Consider the following 15,338-nt stretch of genomic DNA (forward strand, 5'->3'; position numbering starts at 1 on the left):
CAAGAAACAAAAAAATGTGGAAATGCCTTTAGTGGATAGAGACGGTGTTGATAGACATGAAAGCAGGATGAGAAAGAGGAGAAGAGATGCAAACCTGGGCCTACTGCTCTCCAGCCATACGGCATACGGTTGCCTGCTCACCCACTGAGCTAAACCGGCACAAGGTTTTTTAATTCGTTGCTTTAATATGCAAACAGAGGGTTAAGTGGGAATTAGACACCCCTGAGCAACAAGACATGGGTGCATGTAATTAACACAGCTGAGGACAACCAAACAGTAGCATATCAAAACCCAAATAAAGACATAACTAAAAAAGGCAATGAGCAACCAGTACTAAATCAAGGAGACATTGAAACATGAAAATAAATACTGAAAATGGACTTGAATGGAGAAATTAATGAAGAACAGAGTGAGGGAAGGTTATAAGAGTGTGGAAAAAAAAGCAGAGAGGAAGGCAGCAAAACTTGAACTTCAAGATATTAAAGAAAAGTTTACTTTAAAATAGAGATGGACCGATCCGATATTACATATCGGTATCCGATATTACGTATCGGTATCGGTATCGGTATCAGATATTATGTATCGTATCCGATATTACGTATCGGTATCGGTTTCCGATATTACGTATCGTTATCCGATATTACATATCGGTATCGGTATCCTATATCACGTATCGGTATCGGTATCGGTATCCGATATCACGTATCGGTATCTGATATCACGTATCGGTATCGGTATCCGATATTACGTATCGGTATCCGATATTACGTATCGGTATCCGATATTATGTATCGGTATCGGATATTACATATCGGTATCGGATATTATGTATCGGTATCCGATATTACGTATCGGTATCCGATATTACGTATCGGTATCCGATATTATGTATCGGTATCGGATATTACATATCGGTATCGGATATTATGTATCGGTATCCGATATTACGTATCGGTATCCGATATTACGTATCGGTATCCGATATTATGTATCGGTATCCGATATTAGGTATCGGTATCTGATATTACGTATCGGTATCCGATATTAAGTATCGGTATCGTTATCCGATATTACGTACTGGTATCCGATATTACGTATCGTATCAGTCGGATACTGACGTAAATTACTGGATCGGATATTGGAGAGAAATAAAAAAGGTAATCCGATCCATTAAATATCAAAAAAGCACCTCACAAAACTTGCAACACGGCGTAACTCGGCCCATAACCGTAGCACGTCGGAGCAGTGTGCTCACGTGATAGAGCGGCTGTGTGTATTTGTAGCCTCGCTACCAAACCAGCATTTTATCTCCGAGGAAGTGATCCCAGAGAGAAGTAAAGCAAGTGTGTAAGTTCATCTCTGAATGTTTGTAAAGCATTCCCGCGTTAAGCATAACAACCGATATATGGAGCGAGTGCCTCTCTCTCTCCCTCCCTCTCCTGTTGCTACTTCAATCGTGAAACTGATTAATGATCAGCTGATCGCCTTTTCTGTCGCGAGTTAAACTGCTGTGACTGAGGCTTAATAATGGACGTTTAGCCACTGAATCATGACATTTTACAGAACATCTTCTTTTTATTCTCGTTTTCTTTAAAAAACGAACAAACATCAATATAATGTGGAGCATTCGCAGCTAGGACTTAATCCCAAACATCTGTTTATTGTGTTGGCTTAAATACACCTTTGTTTTTAAGGAGGTTCTCCAAAATAAACTAGTTTTCTCTTTATTTTTGTAGGGTCTTTAAGGGTATAAAATGCCTTGAAGTGACTGCTGATTTGGCAATATTTAAATAAAACTGAAATTAATTTTTAAAAGGTAAAAAATGAAACAAAAGGAAACAGGGGAACATGTGAGATGCAAAACATAAAATGACAGCAAAAATTAAAATGGACAGAGGAAAACAAAAATAATAAAATCATACTACGTTTTATATATATTATTCAAAGACAGATTGCAGGATGCAGAAAAGATGAAACAGAAGGAAAAGGTTGCAAAAGAGTTCAAGTTGCGAATTAAATCATGAGCTAATAATCAGTCTGCACATGAATTATTACACTTTCTAATGTGTTTTGTGTTTTTCTCTCAGCTGCGAGTGCAACATGTGAAGGATCTCAGGCAAACCTTCAGTGTGGTGAGGTTTTCTTTTTTGTAACTTTGTTGAATTTCATTTATTGAAATGTAAACATGGTTATTGTTTAATGCTGTGATCTCTTCCTCAGAAAAAGGACAGGTTTTAGTTATCCACGGAGCTGATTATGGACGCCGTGACAAAACCACATGCTCTGCTGGACGTCCGGCCTCTCAGCTCCAAGTTGTCCAGTGCTCAAGTCAGACGAGCACCAAGGTTGTAGCTGAAAGGTACAGATTCACTGTCTTTGTTTAGTTTTACTTTTTTTTTTTCTTTTACCAGGCTACACAATGTGCAGTGTGTAAAACCCTTTGCTGACTCACTTTCTATCTGCATTCAAAGTTGTAATGGGAAAAACAGCTGTACTGTCTCAGCAAGCAACTCTGTATTTGGAGACCCCTGTGTTGGCACCTACAAGTACCTGGAGGTGGATTATACTTGTCAGTGTAAGTACCTTAAACCAGGGGTGTCCAGCTCCAAACCTCAAGGGCCGGTGTCCTGCAGGTTTTGGACATCACCCAGGGTCAACACACCCAGTGTAAGTGCCTTAAACAGTAATGCACATACAACTCCAAAAAACATTCTGCTAGCGTCCAAATCAGTCTCAGGGACCATCCTTGTTGATTTCACTGAGTGGGGTCAAACCTCTGTGTCTGAGGCTTTATAATGGACATTCAGATCACGATAACCAATAGGACAGATTCTTTCTTATACTATTTTACTTTTTTACAAAGAGATTTTGGAGAATTCGCAGCTAATACTTCTAGTTCAAAATGTCATTGTATTGTGTTGACAAGCTGAAGTTGAACTTCAGGCTTAGTTACCTTTTGTATACCAAGGTTTTGCTGCAAAATCAAACTAAACTTTATTTGAACTTTAAAAGTTTAAAGATGAACAAATAAGAAACAAAAAATGTGGAAATAAAAAAAATGGCAATAAAAATATGGCATTGGGCAGAAAAATTGATTTTAAACATGGATTCAAAGAATCAAATACCAATTACAAGACATGAAATAATTTAAAAAAAGATGAACTTCAATAGCTGATTTGAAGATTCACAAAAAAGTCGGGGGGGGTTTACTTTTAGTGGATAGAGACGGTGTTGATAGACGTGAAAGCAGGATGAGAAAGAGGAAAAGAGATGCAAACCTGGGCCTACTGCTCTCCAGCCATACGGCATATGGTTGCCTGCTCACCCACTGAGCTAAACCGGCACAAGGTTTTTTAATTAGTTGTTTTAATATGCAAACAGAGGGTTAAGTGGGAATTAGACACCCCTGAGCAACAAGACATGGGTGCATGTAATTAACACAGCTGAGGACAACCAAACAGTAGCATATCAAAACCCAAATAAAGACATAACTAAAAAAGGCAATGAGCAACCAGTACTAAATCAAGGAGACATTGAAACATGAAAATAAATACTGAAAATGGACTTGAATTGAGAAATTAATGGAGAACAGAGTAAGGGGAGGTTATAAGAGTGTGGAAAAAAAGCAGAGAGGAAGGAAGCAAAACTTGAACTTCAAGATATTAAAGAAAAGTTTACTTTAAAGTAGAGATGGACCGATCCGATATTACATATCGGTATCCGATATTACGTATCGGTATCCGATATTATGTATCGGTATCGGATATTACATATCGGTATCCGATATTATGTATCGGTATCCGATATTACGTATCGGTATCCGATATTATGTATCGGTATCCGATATTACGTATCGGTATCTGATATTACGTATCGGTATCCGATATTAAGTATCGGTATCGTTATCCGATATTACGTATCGGTATCCGATATTATGTATCGGTATCCAATACGTAATATCGGATACCGATATTACGTATCGGTATCTGATATTACGTATCGGTATCCGATATTAAGTATCGGTATCCGATATTATGTATCGGTATCCGATATTACGTATCGGTATCCGATATTACGTATCGTATCAGTCGGATACTGACGTAAATTACTGAATCGGATATTGGAGAGAAATAAAAAAGGTAATCCGATCCATTAAATATCAAAAAAGCACCTCACAAAACTTGCGACACGGCGTAACTCGGCCCATAACCGTAGCACGTCGGAGCAGTGTGCCCCACGTGATAGAGCGGCTGTGTGTATTTGTAGCCTCGCTACCAAACCAGCATTTTATCTCCGAGGAAGTGATCCCAGAGAGAAGTAAAGCAAGTGTGTAAGTTCATCTCTGAATGTTTGTAAAGCATTCCCGCGTTAAGCTTAACAACCGATATATGGAGCGAGTGCCTCACTCTCTCCCTCCCTCTCCTGTTGCTACTTCAATCGTGAAACTGATTAATGATCAGCTGATTGCCTTTTTTGTCGCGAGTTAAACCTCTGTGACTGAGGTTTAATAATGGACATTTAGCCACTGAATCATGACATTTTACAGAACATCCTTTTAATTCTCGTTTTCTTTAAAAAACGGACAAACATCAATATAATGTGGAGCATTCGCAGCTAGGACTTAATCCCAAACATCTGTTTATTGTGTTGGCTTAAATACACCTTTGTTTTTAAGGAGGTTCTCCAAAATAAACTAGTTTTCTCTTTATTTTTGTAGGGTCTTTAAGGGTATAAAATTCCTTGAAGTGACTGCTGATTTGGCAATATTTAAATAAAACTGAAATTAATATTAAAAAGGTAAAAAATGAACAAAAAGGAAACAGGGGAACATGTGAGATGCAAAACATAAAATGACAGCAAAAATTAAAATGGACAGAGGAAAACAAAAATAATAAAATCATACTACGTTTTATATATATTATTCAAAGACAGATTGCAGGATGCAGAAAAGATGAAACAGAAGGAAAAGGTTGCAAAAGAGTTCAAGTTGCGAATTAAAACATGAGCTAATAATCAGTCTGCACATGAATTATTACACATTCTAATGTGTTTTGTGTTTTTCTCTCAGCCGCGAGTGCAACATGTGAAGGATCTCAGGCAAACCTTCAGTGTGGTGAGGTTTTCTTTTTTGTAACTTTGTAGAATTTCATTTATTGAAATGTAAACATGGTTATTGTTTAATGCTGTGATCTCTTCCTCAGAAAAAAAACAGGTTTTAGTTATCCACGGAGCTGATTATGGACGCCGTGACAAAACCACATGCTCTGCTGGACGTCCGGCCTCTCAGCTCCAGGTTGTCCAGTGCTCAAGTCAGACGAGCACCAAGGTTGTAGCTGAAAGGTACAGATTGACTGTCTTTGTTTAGTTTTACTTTTGTTTTTCTTTTACCAGGCTACACAATGTGCAGTGTGTAAAACCCTTTGCTGACTCACTTTCTATCTGCATTCAAAGTTGTAATGGGAAAAACAGCTGTACTATCTCAGCGAGCAACTCTGTATTTGGAGACCCCTGTGGTGGCACCTACAAGTACCTGGAGGTGGATTATACTTGTCAGTGTAAGTACCTTAAACCAGGGGTGTCCAGCTCCAAACCTCAAGGGCCGGTGTCCTGCAGGTTTTGGACATCACTCATCTAAACTTTTAAAGTTTAAAGATGAACAAACAAGAAACAAAAAAATGTGGAAATGCCTTTAGTGGATAGAGACGGTGGTGATAGACGTGAAAGCAGAATGAGAAAGAGGAGAAGAGATGCAAACCTGGGCCTACTGCTCTCCAGCCATACGGCATACGGTTGCCTGCTCACCCACTGAGCTAAACCGACACAAGGTTTTTTAATTAGTTGTTTTAATATGCAAACAGAGGGTTAAGTGGGAATTAGACACCACTGAGCAACAAGACATGGGTGCATGTAATTAACACAGCTGAGGACAACCAAACAGTAGCATATCAAAACCCAAATAAAGACATAACTAAAAAAGGCAATGAGCAACCAGTACTAAATCAAGGAGACATTGAAACATGAAAATAAATACTGAAAATGGACTTGAATGGAGAAATTAATAGAGAACAGAGTAAGGGGAGGTTATAAGAGTGTGGAAAAAAAGCAGAGAGGAAGGAAGCAAAACTTGAACTTCAAGATATTAAAGAAAAGTTTACTTTAAAGTAGAGATGGACCAATCCGATGTTATGTATCAGTATTCCGATATTACGTATCGGTATCCGATATTACGTATCGGTATCGGTCCGATACTGACGTAAATTACTGAATCGGATATTGGAGAGAAATAAAAAAGGTAATCCGATCCATTAAATATCAAAAAAGCACCTCATAAACTTGCTACACGGCGTAACTCGGCCCATAACCGTAGCACGTCGGAGCAGTGTGCTCACGTGATAGAGCGGCTGTGTGTATTTGTAGCCTCGCTACCAAACCAGCATTTTATCTCCGAGGAAGTGATCCCATAGAGAAGTAAAGCAAGTGTGTAAGTTCATCTCTGAATGTTTGTAAAGCATTCCCGCGTTAAGCTTAACAACCGATATATGGAGCGACTGCCTCTCTCTCTCCCTCCCTCTCCTGTTGCTACTTCAATCGTGAAACTGATTAATGATCAGCTGATCGCCTTTTCTGTCGCGAGTCAAACCTCTGTGACTGAGGCTTAATAATGGACATTTAACCGCTGAATCATGACATTTTACAGAACATCCTTTTTATTCTCGTTTTCTTTAAAAAACGAACAAACATCCATATAATGTGGAGAATTCGCAGCTAGGACTTAATCCAAAACATCTGTTTATTGTGTTGGCTTAAATACACCTTTGTTTTTAAGGAGGTTCTCTAAAATAAACTAGTTTTCTCTTTATTTTTGTAGGGTCTTTAAGGGTATAAAATGCCTTGACGTGACTGCTGATTTGGCAATATTTAAATAAAACTGAAATTAATTTTAAAAAGGTAAAAAATGAACAAAAAGGAAACAGGGGAACATGTGAGATGCAAAACATAAAATGACAGCAAAAATTAAAATGGACAGAGGAAAACAAAAATAATAAAATCATACTACGTTTTATATATATTATTCAAAGACAGATTGCAGGATGCAGAAAAGATGAAACAGAAGGAAAAGGTTGCAAAAGAGTTCAAGTTGCGAATTAAATCATGAACTAATAATCAGTCTGCACATGAATTATTACACTTTCTAATGTGTTTTGTGTTTTTCTCTCAGCCGCGAGTGCAACATGTGAAGGATCACAGGCAAACCTTCAGTGTGGTGAGGTTTTCTTTTTTGTAACTTTGTTGAATTTCATTTATTGAAATGTAAACATGGTTATTGTTTAATGCTGTGATCTCTTCCTCAGAAAAAGGACAGGTTTTAGTTATCCACGGAGCTGATTATGGACGCCGTGACAAAACCACATGCTCTGCTGGACGTCCGGCCTCTCAGCTCCAGGTTGTCCAGTGCTCAAGTCAGACGAGCACCAAGGTTGTAGCTGAAAGGTACAGATTGACTGTCTTTGTTTAGTTTTACTTTTTTTTTTCTTTTACCAGGCTACACAATGTGCAGTGTGTAAAACCCTTTGCTGACTCACTTTCTATCTGCATTCAAAGTTGTAATGGGAAAAACAGCTGTACTATCTCAGCAAGCAACTCTGTATTTGGAGACCCCTGTGGTGGCACCTACAAGTACCTGGAGGTGGATTATACTTGTCAGTGTAAGTACCTTAAACCAGGGGTGTCCAGCTCCAAACCTCAAGGGCCGGTGTCCTGCAGGTTTTGGACATCACCCAGGGTCAACACACCCAGTGTAAGTGCCTTAAACAGTAATGCACATACAACTCCAAAAAACATTCTGCTAGCGTCCAAAGCAATCTCAGGGACCATCCTCGTTGATTTCACTGAGTGGGGTCAAACCTCTGTGTCTGAGGCTTTATAATGGACATTCAGATCACGATAACCAATAGGACAGATTCTTTCTTATACTATTTTACTTTTTTACAAAGAGATTTTGGAGAATTCGCAGCTAATACTTCTAGTTCAAAATGTCATTGTATTGTGTTGACAAGCTGAAGTTGAACTTCAGGCTTAGTTACCCTTTGTATACCAAGGTTTTGCTGCAAAATCAAACTAAACTTTATTTGAACTTTAAAAGTTTAAAGATGAACAAATAAGAAACAAAAAATGTGGAAATAAAAAAAAATGGCAATAAAAATATGGCATTGGGCAGAAAAATGGATTTTAAACATGTATTCAAAGAATCAAATACCAATTACAAGACATGAAATAATATTAAAAAAGATGAACTTCAATAGCTGATTTGAAGATTCACAAAAAAGTCGCGTTTTTTTGCCTTTAGTGGATAGAGACGGTGTTGATAGACGTGAAAGCAGGATGAGAAAGAGGAGAAGAGATGCAAACCTGGGCCTACTGCTCTCCAGACATACGGCATACGGTTGCCTGCTCACCCACTGAGCTAAACCGGCACAAGGTTTTTTAATTAGTTGCTTTAATATGCAAACAGAGGGTTAAGTGGGAATTAGACACCCCTGAGCAACAAGACATGGGTGCATGTAATTAACACAGCTGAGGACAACCAAACAGTAGCATATCAAAACCCAAATAAAGACATAACTAAAAAAAGGCAATGAGCAACCAGTACTAAATCAAGGAGACATTGAAACATGAAAATAAATACTGAAAATGGACTTGAATGGAGAAATTAATGAAGAACAGAGTGAGGGGAGGTTATAAGAGTGTGGGAAAAAAGCAGAGAGGAAGGCAGCAAAACTTGAACTTCAAGATATTAAAGAAAAGTTTACTTTAAAATAGAGATGGACTGATCCGATATTACATACCGGTATCCGATATTACGTATCGGTATTTGATATTACGTATCGTATCGGTATCCGATATCACGTATCGGTATCGGTATCCAATATCACGTATTGGTATCGGTATCCGATATTACGTAACGTATCGGTATCTTATATCACGTATCGGTATCCGATATTACATATCGGTATCAATTCAATTCAATTTCAATTCAATTCAATTTTATTTATATAGCGCCAAATCACAACAAATGTCGCCTCAAGGCGCTTCATAGATACAGAGAAAAGCCCAACAATCATATGACCCCCTATGAGCAAGCACTTTGGCGACAGTGGGAAGGAAAAACTCCCTTTTAACAGGAAGAAACCTCCGGCAGAACCAGGCTCAGGGAGGGGCGGCCATCTGCTGCGACCGGTTGGGGTGAGAGAAGGAAGACAGGATAAAGACATGCTGTGGAAGAGAGACAGAGATTAATAACAGATATGATTCAATACAGAGAGGTCTGTTAATACATAGTGAGTGAGAAAGGTGACTGGAAAGGAAAAACTCAATGCATCATGGGAATCCCCCGGCAGCCTACATCTATTGCAGCATAACTAAGGGAGGATTCAGGGTCACCTGGTCCAGCCCTAACTATATGCTTTAGCAAAAAGGAAGGTTTTAAGCCTAATCTTAAAAGTAGAGATAGTGTCTGTCTCCTGAATCCAAACTGGAAGCTGGTTCCACAGAAGAGGGGCCTGAAAACTGAAGGCTCTCCCTCCCATTCTACTTTTAAATACTCTAGGAACAACAAGTAGGCCTGCAGAGCGAGAGCGAAGTGCTCTAATAGGGTGATATGGTACTACAAGGTCATTAAGATAAGATGGGGCCTGATTATTTAAGACCTTGTATGTGAGGAGCAGGATTTTGAATTCAATTCTGGATTTAACAGGAAGCCAATGAAGGGAAGCCAAAACAGGAGAAATATGCTCTCTCTTTCTAGTCCCTGTCAGTACTCTTGCTGCAGCATTTTGGATTAGCTGAAGGCTTTTCAGTGAGTTTTTTGGACATCCTGATAATAATGAATTGCAGTAGTCTAGCCTGGAAGTAATAAATGCATGAACTAGTTTTTCAGCGTCACTCTGAGACAGGATATTTCTAATTTTAGAGATGTTGCGCAAATGGAAGAACGCAGTCTTACATATTTGTTTAATATGTGCGTTGAAGGACATATCCTGGTCAAAAATGACTCCAAGGTTCCTCACAGTGTTACTGGAGGCCAAGGTAATGCCATCCAGAGTAAGAATCTGGTTAGATACCATATTTCTAAGCTTTTCAGCGCCGAGTACAATGACCTCAGTTTTATCTGAGTTAAGAACCAGAAAGTTAGTGGCCATCCAAGTCTTTATGTCTTTAAGACATTCCTGCAGTTTAACTAATTGGTGTGTGTTATCTGGCTTCATGGACAGATAGAGCTGGGTGTCATCTGCATAGCAGTGAAAATGTATGCTATGTCTTCTAATGATGCTGCCTAGGGGAAGCATGTATAATGTAAACAGAATTGGTCCTAGCACCGAACCCTGTGGAACTCCATAATTAACCTCAGTGTGTGAAGAGGACTCTCCATTTACATGCACAAATTGGAGTCTATTAGATAGATATGATACAAACCACTGCAGTGCAATACCTGTAATACCTACAGGATGTTCTAATCGCTCTAATAGAATATTATGGTCAACAGTATCGAATGCTGCACTAAGGTCAAGAAGGACAAGCACAGAGATGAGTCCACTGTCAGAGGCCATAAGAAGATCATTTGTAACCTTCAATAAAGCTGTTTCTGTGCTGTGATGAACTCTGAAACCTGACTGAAACTCTTCAAATAAACCATTCCTCTGCAGATGATCTGTTAGCTGTTTGACAACTACTCTTTCAAGGATTTTTGATATGAAAGGAAGGTTGGAGATTGGCCTATAATTAGCTAAGACTGTTGGGTCTAGAGATGGCTTTTTGAGTAAAGGTTTAACTGCAGCCACCTTGAAGGCCTGTGGTACATAGCCGATTATTAGAGATAGGTTGATCATATATAAGATCGAAGAATTAATCAATGGCAGGACTTCTTTGAGCAGTTTTGTAGGAATGGGGTCTAAAAGACACGTTGATGGTTTGGAGGAAGTAATTATTGAAGTTAACTCAGAAAGATCAATTGGAGAAAAAGAGTCTAACTTAACATCAATGGAACTAAGAGTAGCTGTAGATAATATTACATCTGTGGGATGATTATTGGTAATTTTTTCTCTAATGATAAAAATTTTATTTGTGAAGAAGTCCATGAGGTCATCACTAGTTAACGTTAAAGGGATGGTTGGCTCAAAAGAGCTCTGACTTTTTGTCAGTCTGGCTACAGTGCTGAAGAGAAACCTGGGGTTGTTCTTATTTTCTTCAATCAGTGATGAGTAGTAAGCTGTTCTGGCTTTGCGGAGGGCTTTCTTATAAAGCAACAAACTATTTCTCCAGGCTAAATGATGATCCTCTAAATTTGTGACACGCCATTTCCTCTCCAGATTACGAGTCATCTGCTTTAGGGTACGTGTTTGAGAATTATACCACGGGGTCAGGTACTTCTGATTAGAGACCTTAGTTTTCACTGGAGCTACAGTATCCAGAGTCGTACGTAGTGAGGAGGTGAAATTATTAACAAGATAATCGACCTCTGTTGGGGTAGCGTTCAGATAGCTGCTCTGCTCTGTGTTGGTACAGGGCATTGACGATGATAACAGTGGCTGGATTATATTCTTAAACTTAGTTACAGCGCTTTCAGAAAGACATCTACTTTGATAAAGTCCACTCTCCACTGCTGCGTAATCAATTATTGTAAATGTAAATGTTATCAGGAAATGATCAGACAGGAGAGGGTTTTCAGGAAACACTGTTAAATGTTCAGTTTCTATGCCATATGTTAAAACAAGATCTAGAGTGTGATTAAAGTGGTGGGTGGGTTCTTTTACATTTTGAGAGAAACCAATTGAGTCTAACAACAGATTAAATGCCATGTTGAGGCTGTCATTTTTAGCATCAACATGGATGTTAAAATCACCCACAATAATTATTTTATCTGATGGCTGATGGCAGATGGCTGTAAGCACTCACTGTTGTACCTCTCTCCTGACCTCCTCCATACATACATTTTTTTGTTGGTTTTTGTGTAAACTGTCTTTTCAAGCCTTTTCAAGTAGTTTCCATTCCTTAGAAATGGCTTCTCGACAGCCACCCTTCCACCCTGCCTTTTTTTTTTTTTTTTTTGAAACATGTGATTTTTGAAGTGTGTGTGTGTTTTTAAGACACGTGGCATATTTCAGCTAATAGGTCTTTAGGAATCACCTCGTTGATAAAGTCCACTCTCCACTGCTGCGTAATCAATTATTGTAAATGTAAATGTTATCAAGAAATGATCAGACAGGAGAGGGTTTTCAGGAAACACTGTTAAATGTTCAGTTTCTATGCCATATGTTAAAACAAGATCTAGAGTGTGATTAAAGTGGTGGGTGGGTTCTTTTACATTTTGAGAGAAACCAATTGAGTCTAACAACAGATTAAATGCCATGTTGAGGCTGTCATTTTTAGCATCTACATGGATGTTAAAATCACCCACAATAATTATTTTATCTGAGCTCAGAACTAAATTAGATATAAAGTCTGAGAAATCAGACAGAAACTCTGTGTAAGGCCCAGGTGGACGATAGATGATAACAAGTAAGACTGGTTTCTGAGTTTCACAGCTGGGGTGGACAATGTTAAGCATCAGGCTTTCAAATGAATTAAAAGTCTGTCTTGGTCTTTCATTAATTAATAGACTGGTGTGAAAAATTGCTGCCACACCGCCCCCTCGACCTGTGCTTCGAGATTTCTGGTAGTTAGAATGACTCGGGGGTGTTGATTCATTTAAACTAACATAATCATCCTGCTGCAACCAGGTTTCTGTAAGGCAGAGTAAATCAATTTGTTGATCAATTATTAAGTCATGTACTAACAGAGACTTGGAGGAGAGAGACCTAATATTTAATAATCCACATTTCACTGTTTTACTCTTTGGTTCAGATGTGGATACTGTATTGTTCTTTCTTTGTGATTGTTTAAGTTGTTTGTTGCTGGTTTTTAGTTTGTTTTTTGTCTTTTTGGAAGCAGACACAGTCTCTATGGAGATGGGTTTTTGGGGGGGTAGCAGGAGGAGAGAAGCTGCAGAGAGGCGTGTAAGACTGCAACTCTGCTTCCTGGTCCCAACTCTGGATAGTCATGTTTTGAGGTGTTTAATAAATTTGTCGATATTTCTAGAAATGAGAGCTGCTCCATCCAAAGTGGGATGGATGCCATCTCTCCTAACAAGACCAGGTTTCCTCCAGAAGGTTTGCCAATTATCTATGAAGCCCACATCATTTCTGGGACACCACTAAGACAGCCAGCAATTTAAGGAGAACATGCGGCTAAACATTTCACTCCTGGTCGGTATCCGATATCACGTATCGGTATCGGTATCCTATATCACGTATCGGTATCCGATATCACGTATCGGTATCCGATATTACGTATCGTATCGGTAGCCGATATTATGTATCGTATCGGTATCCTATATCACGTATCGGTATCGGTATCCGATATCACGTATCGGTATCCGATATTACGTATCAGTATCGGTCCGATACTGAGATATTACGTATAGGTATCGGATATTACATATCGGTATCGGTATCCGATATTATGTATCGTATCGGTATCCGATATTACGTATCGTATCGGTTTCCGATATTACGTATCGATATCGGTATCCGATATTACGTATCGTATCAGTCGGATACTGACGTAAATTACTGGATCGGATATTGGAGAGAAATAAAAAAGGTAATCCGATCCATTAAATATCAAAAAGCACCTCACAAAACTTGCGACACGGCGTAACTCGGCCCATAACTGTAGCACGTCGGAGCAGTGTGCCTCACGTGATAGAGCGGCTGTGTGTATTTGTAGCCTCGCTACCAAACCAGCATTTTTATCTCCGAGGAAGTGATCCCAGAGAGAAGTAAAGCAAGTGTGTAAGTTCATCTCTGAATGTTTGTAAAGCATTCCCGCGTTAAGCTTAACAACCGATATATGGAGCGAGTGCCTCTCTCTCTCTCTCTCTCTCCTGTTGCTACTTCAATCATGAAACTGATTAATGATCAGCTGATCGCCTTTTTTGTCGCGAGTCAAACCTCTGTGACTGAGGCTTAATAATGGACATTTAGCCACTGAATCATGACATTTTACAGAACATCCTCTTTTTATTCTCGTTTTCTTTAAAAAACGAACAAACATCAATATAATGTGGAGCATTCGCAGCTAGGACTTAATCCCAAACATCTGTTTATTGTGTTGGCTTAAATACACCTTTGTTTTTAAGGAGGTTCTCCAAAATAAACTAGTTTTCTCTTTATTTTTGTAGGGTCTTTAAGGGTATAAAATTCCTTGAAGTGACTGCTGATTTGGCAATATTTAAATAAAACTGAAATTAATATTAAAAAGGTAAAAAATGAACAAAAAGGAAACAGGGGAACATGTGAGATGCAAACCATAAAATGACAGCAAAAATTAAAATGGACAGAGGAAAACAAAAATAATAAAATCATACTACGTTTTATATATATTATTCAAAGACAGATTGCAGGATGCAGAAAAGATGAAACAGAAGGAAAAGGTTGCAAAAGAGTTCAAGTTGCGATTTAAATCATGAACTAATAATCAGTCTGCACATGAATTATTACACTTTCTAATGTGTTTTGTGTTTTTCTCTCAGCCGCGAGTGCAACATGTGAAGGATCTCAGGCAAACCTTCAGTGTGGTGAGGTTTTCTTTTTTGTAACTTTGTTGAATTTCATTTATTGAAATGTAAACATGGTTATTGTTTAATGCTATGATCTCTTCTTCAGAAAAAGGACAGGTTTTAGTTATCCACGGAGCTAATTATGGACGCCGTGACAAAACCACATGCTCTGCTGGACGTCCGGCCTCTCAGCTCCAAGTTGTCCAGTGCTCAAGTCAGACAAGCACCAAGGTTGTAGCTGAAAGGTACAGATACACTGTCTTTGTTTAGTTTTACTTTTTTTTTTTTCTTTTACCAGGCTACACAATGTGCAGTGTGTAAAACTCTTTGCTGACTCACTTTCTATCTGCATTCAAAGTTGTAATGGGAAAAACAGCTGTACTATCTCAGCAAGCAACTCTGTATTTGGAGACCCCTGTGTTGGCACCTACAAGTACCTGGAGGTGGATTATACTTGTCAGTGTAAGTACCTTAAACCAGGGGTGTCCAGCTCCAAACCTCAAGGGCCGGTGTCCTGCAGGTTTTGGACATCACCCAGGGTCAACACACCCAGTGTAAGTGCCTTAAACAGTAATGCACATACAACTCCAAAAAACATTCTGCTAGCGTCCAAAGCAGTCTCAGGGACCATCCTCGTTGATTTCACTGAGTGGGGTCAAACCTCTGTGTCTGAGGCTTTATA

General features: G+C 38.9%; 1 protein-coding gene across 17 annotated transcripts in view; it reads left to right on the forward strand.

Moving 5' to 3' along the window:
* LOC146494162 (uncharacterized) overlaps nucleotides 1-15,338 on the forward strand; it is a 68,935-nt gene that overhangs the window by 43,154 nt on the left and 10,443 nt on the right. For 14 of the 17 annotated variants that reach the window (XM_085145944.1, XM_085145943.1, XM_085145945.1 and 11 more), the window contains 12 exons: nucleotides 2,088-2,132; nucleotides 2,221-2,359; nucleotides 2,472-2,575; nucleotides 5,069-5,113; nucleotides 5,202-5,340; nucleotides 5,452-5,555; nucleotides 7,220-7,264; nucleotides 7,353-7,491; nucleotides 7,603-7,706; nucleotides 14,630-14,674; nucleotides 14,763-14,901; nucleotides 15,015-15,118. In XM_085145944.1, coding sequence (XP_085002070.1) covers nucleotides 2,088-2,132; nucleotides 2,221-2,359; nucleotides 2,472-2,575; nucleotides 5,069-5,113; nucleotides 5,202-5,340; nucleotides 5,452-5,555; nucleotides 7,220-7,264; nucleotides 7,353-7,491; nucleotides 7,603-7,706; nucleotides 14,630-14,674; nucleotides 14,763-14,901; nucleotides 15,015-15,118 — 1,152 coding nt within the window. The remainder of the gene's footprint in view (nucleotides 1-2,087; nucleotides 2,133-2,220; nucleotides 2,360-2,471; nucleotides 2,576-5,068; nucleotides 5,114-5,201; nucleotides 5,341-5,451; nucleotides 5,556-7,219; nucleotides 7,265-7,352; nucleotides 7,492-7,602; nucleotides 7,707-14,629; nucleotides 14,675-14,762; nucleotides 14,902-15,014; nucleotides 15,119-15,338) is intronic. The other 3 variants (XM_085145952.1, XM_085145954.1, XM_085145957.1) reach the window with 3 other exon arrangements.

Source organism: Neolamprologus multifasciatus, chromosome 20 (genome assembly GCF_963576455.1).
Source record: "Neolamprologus multifasciatus chromosome 20, fNeoMul1.2, whole genome shotgun sequence".
Lineage (NCBI taxonomy): Eukaryota > Metazoa > Chordata > Actinopteri > Cichliformes > Cichlidae > Neolamprologus > Neolamprologus multifasciatus.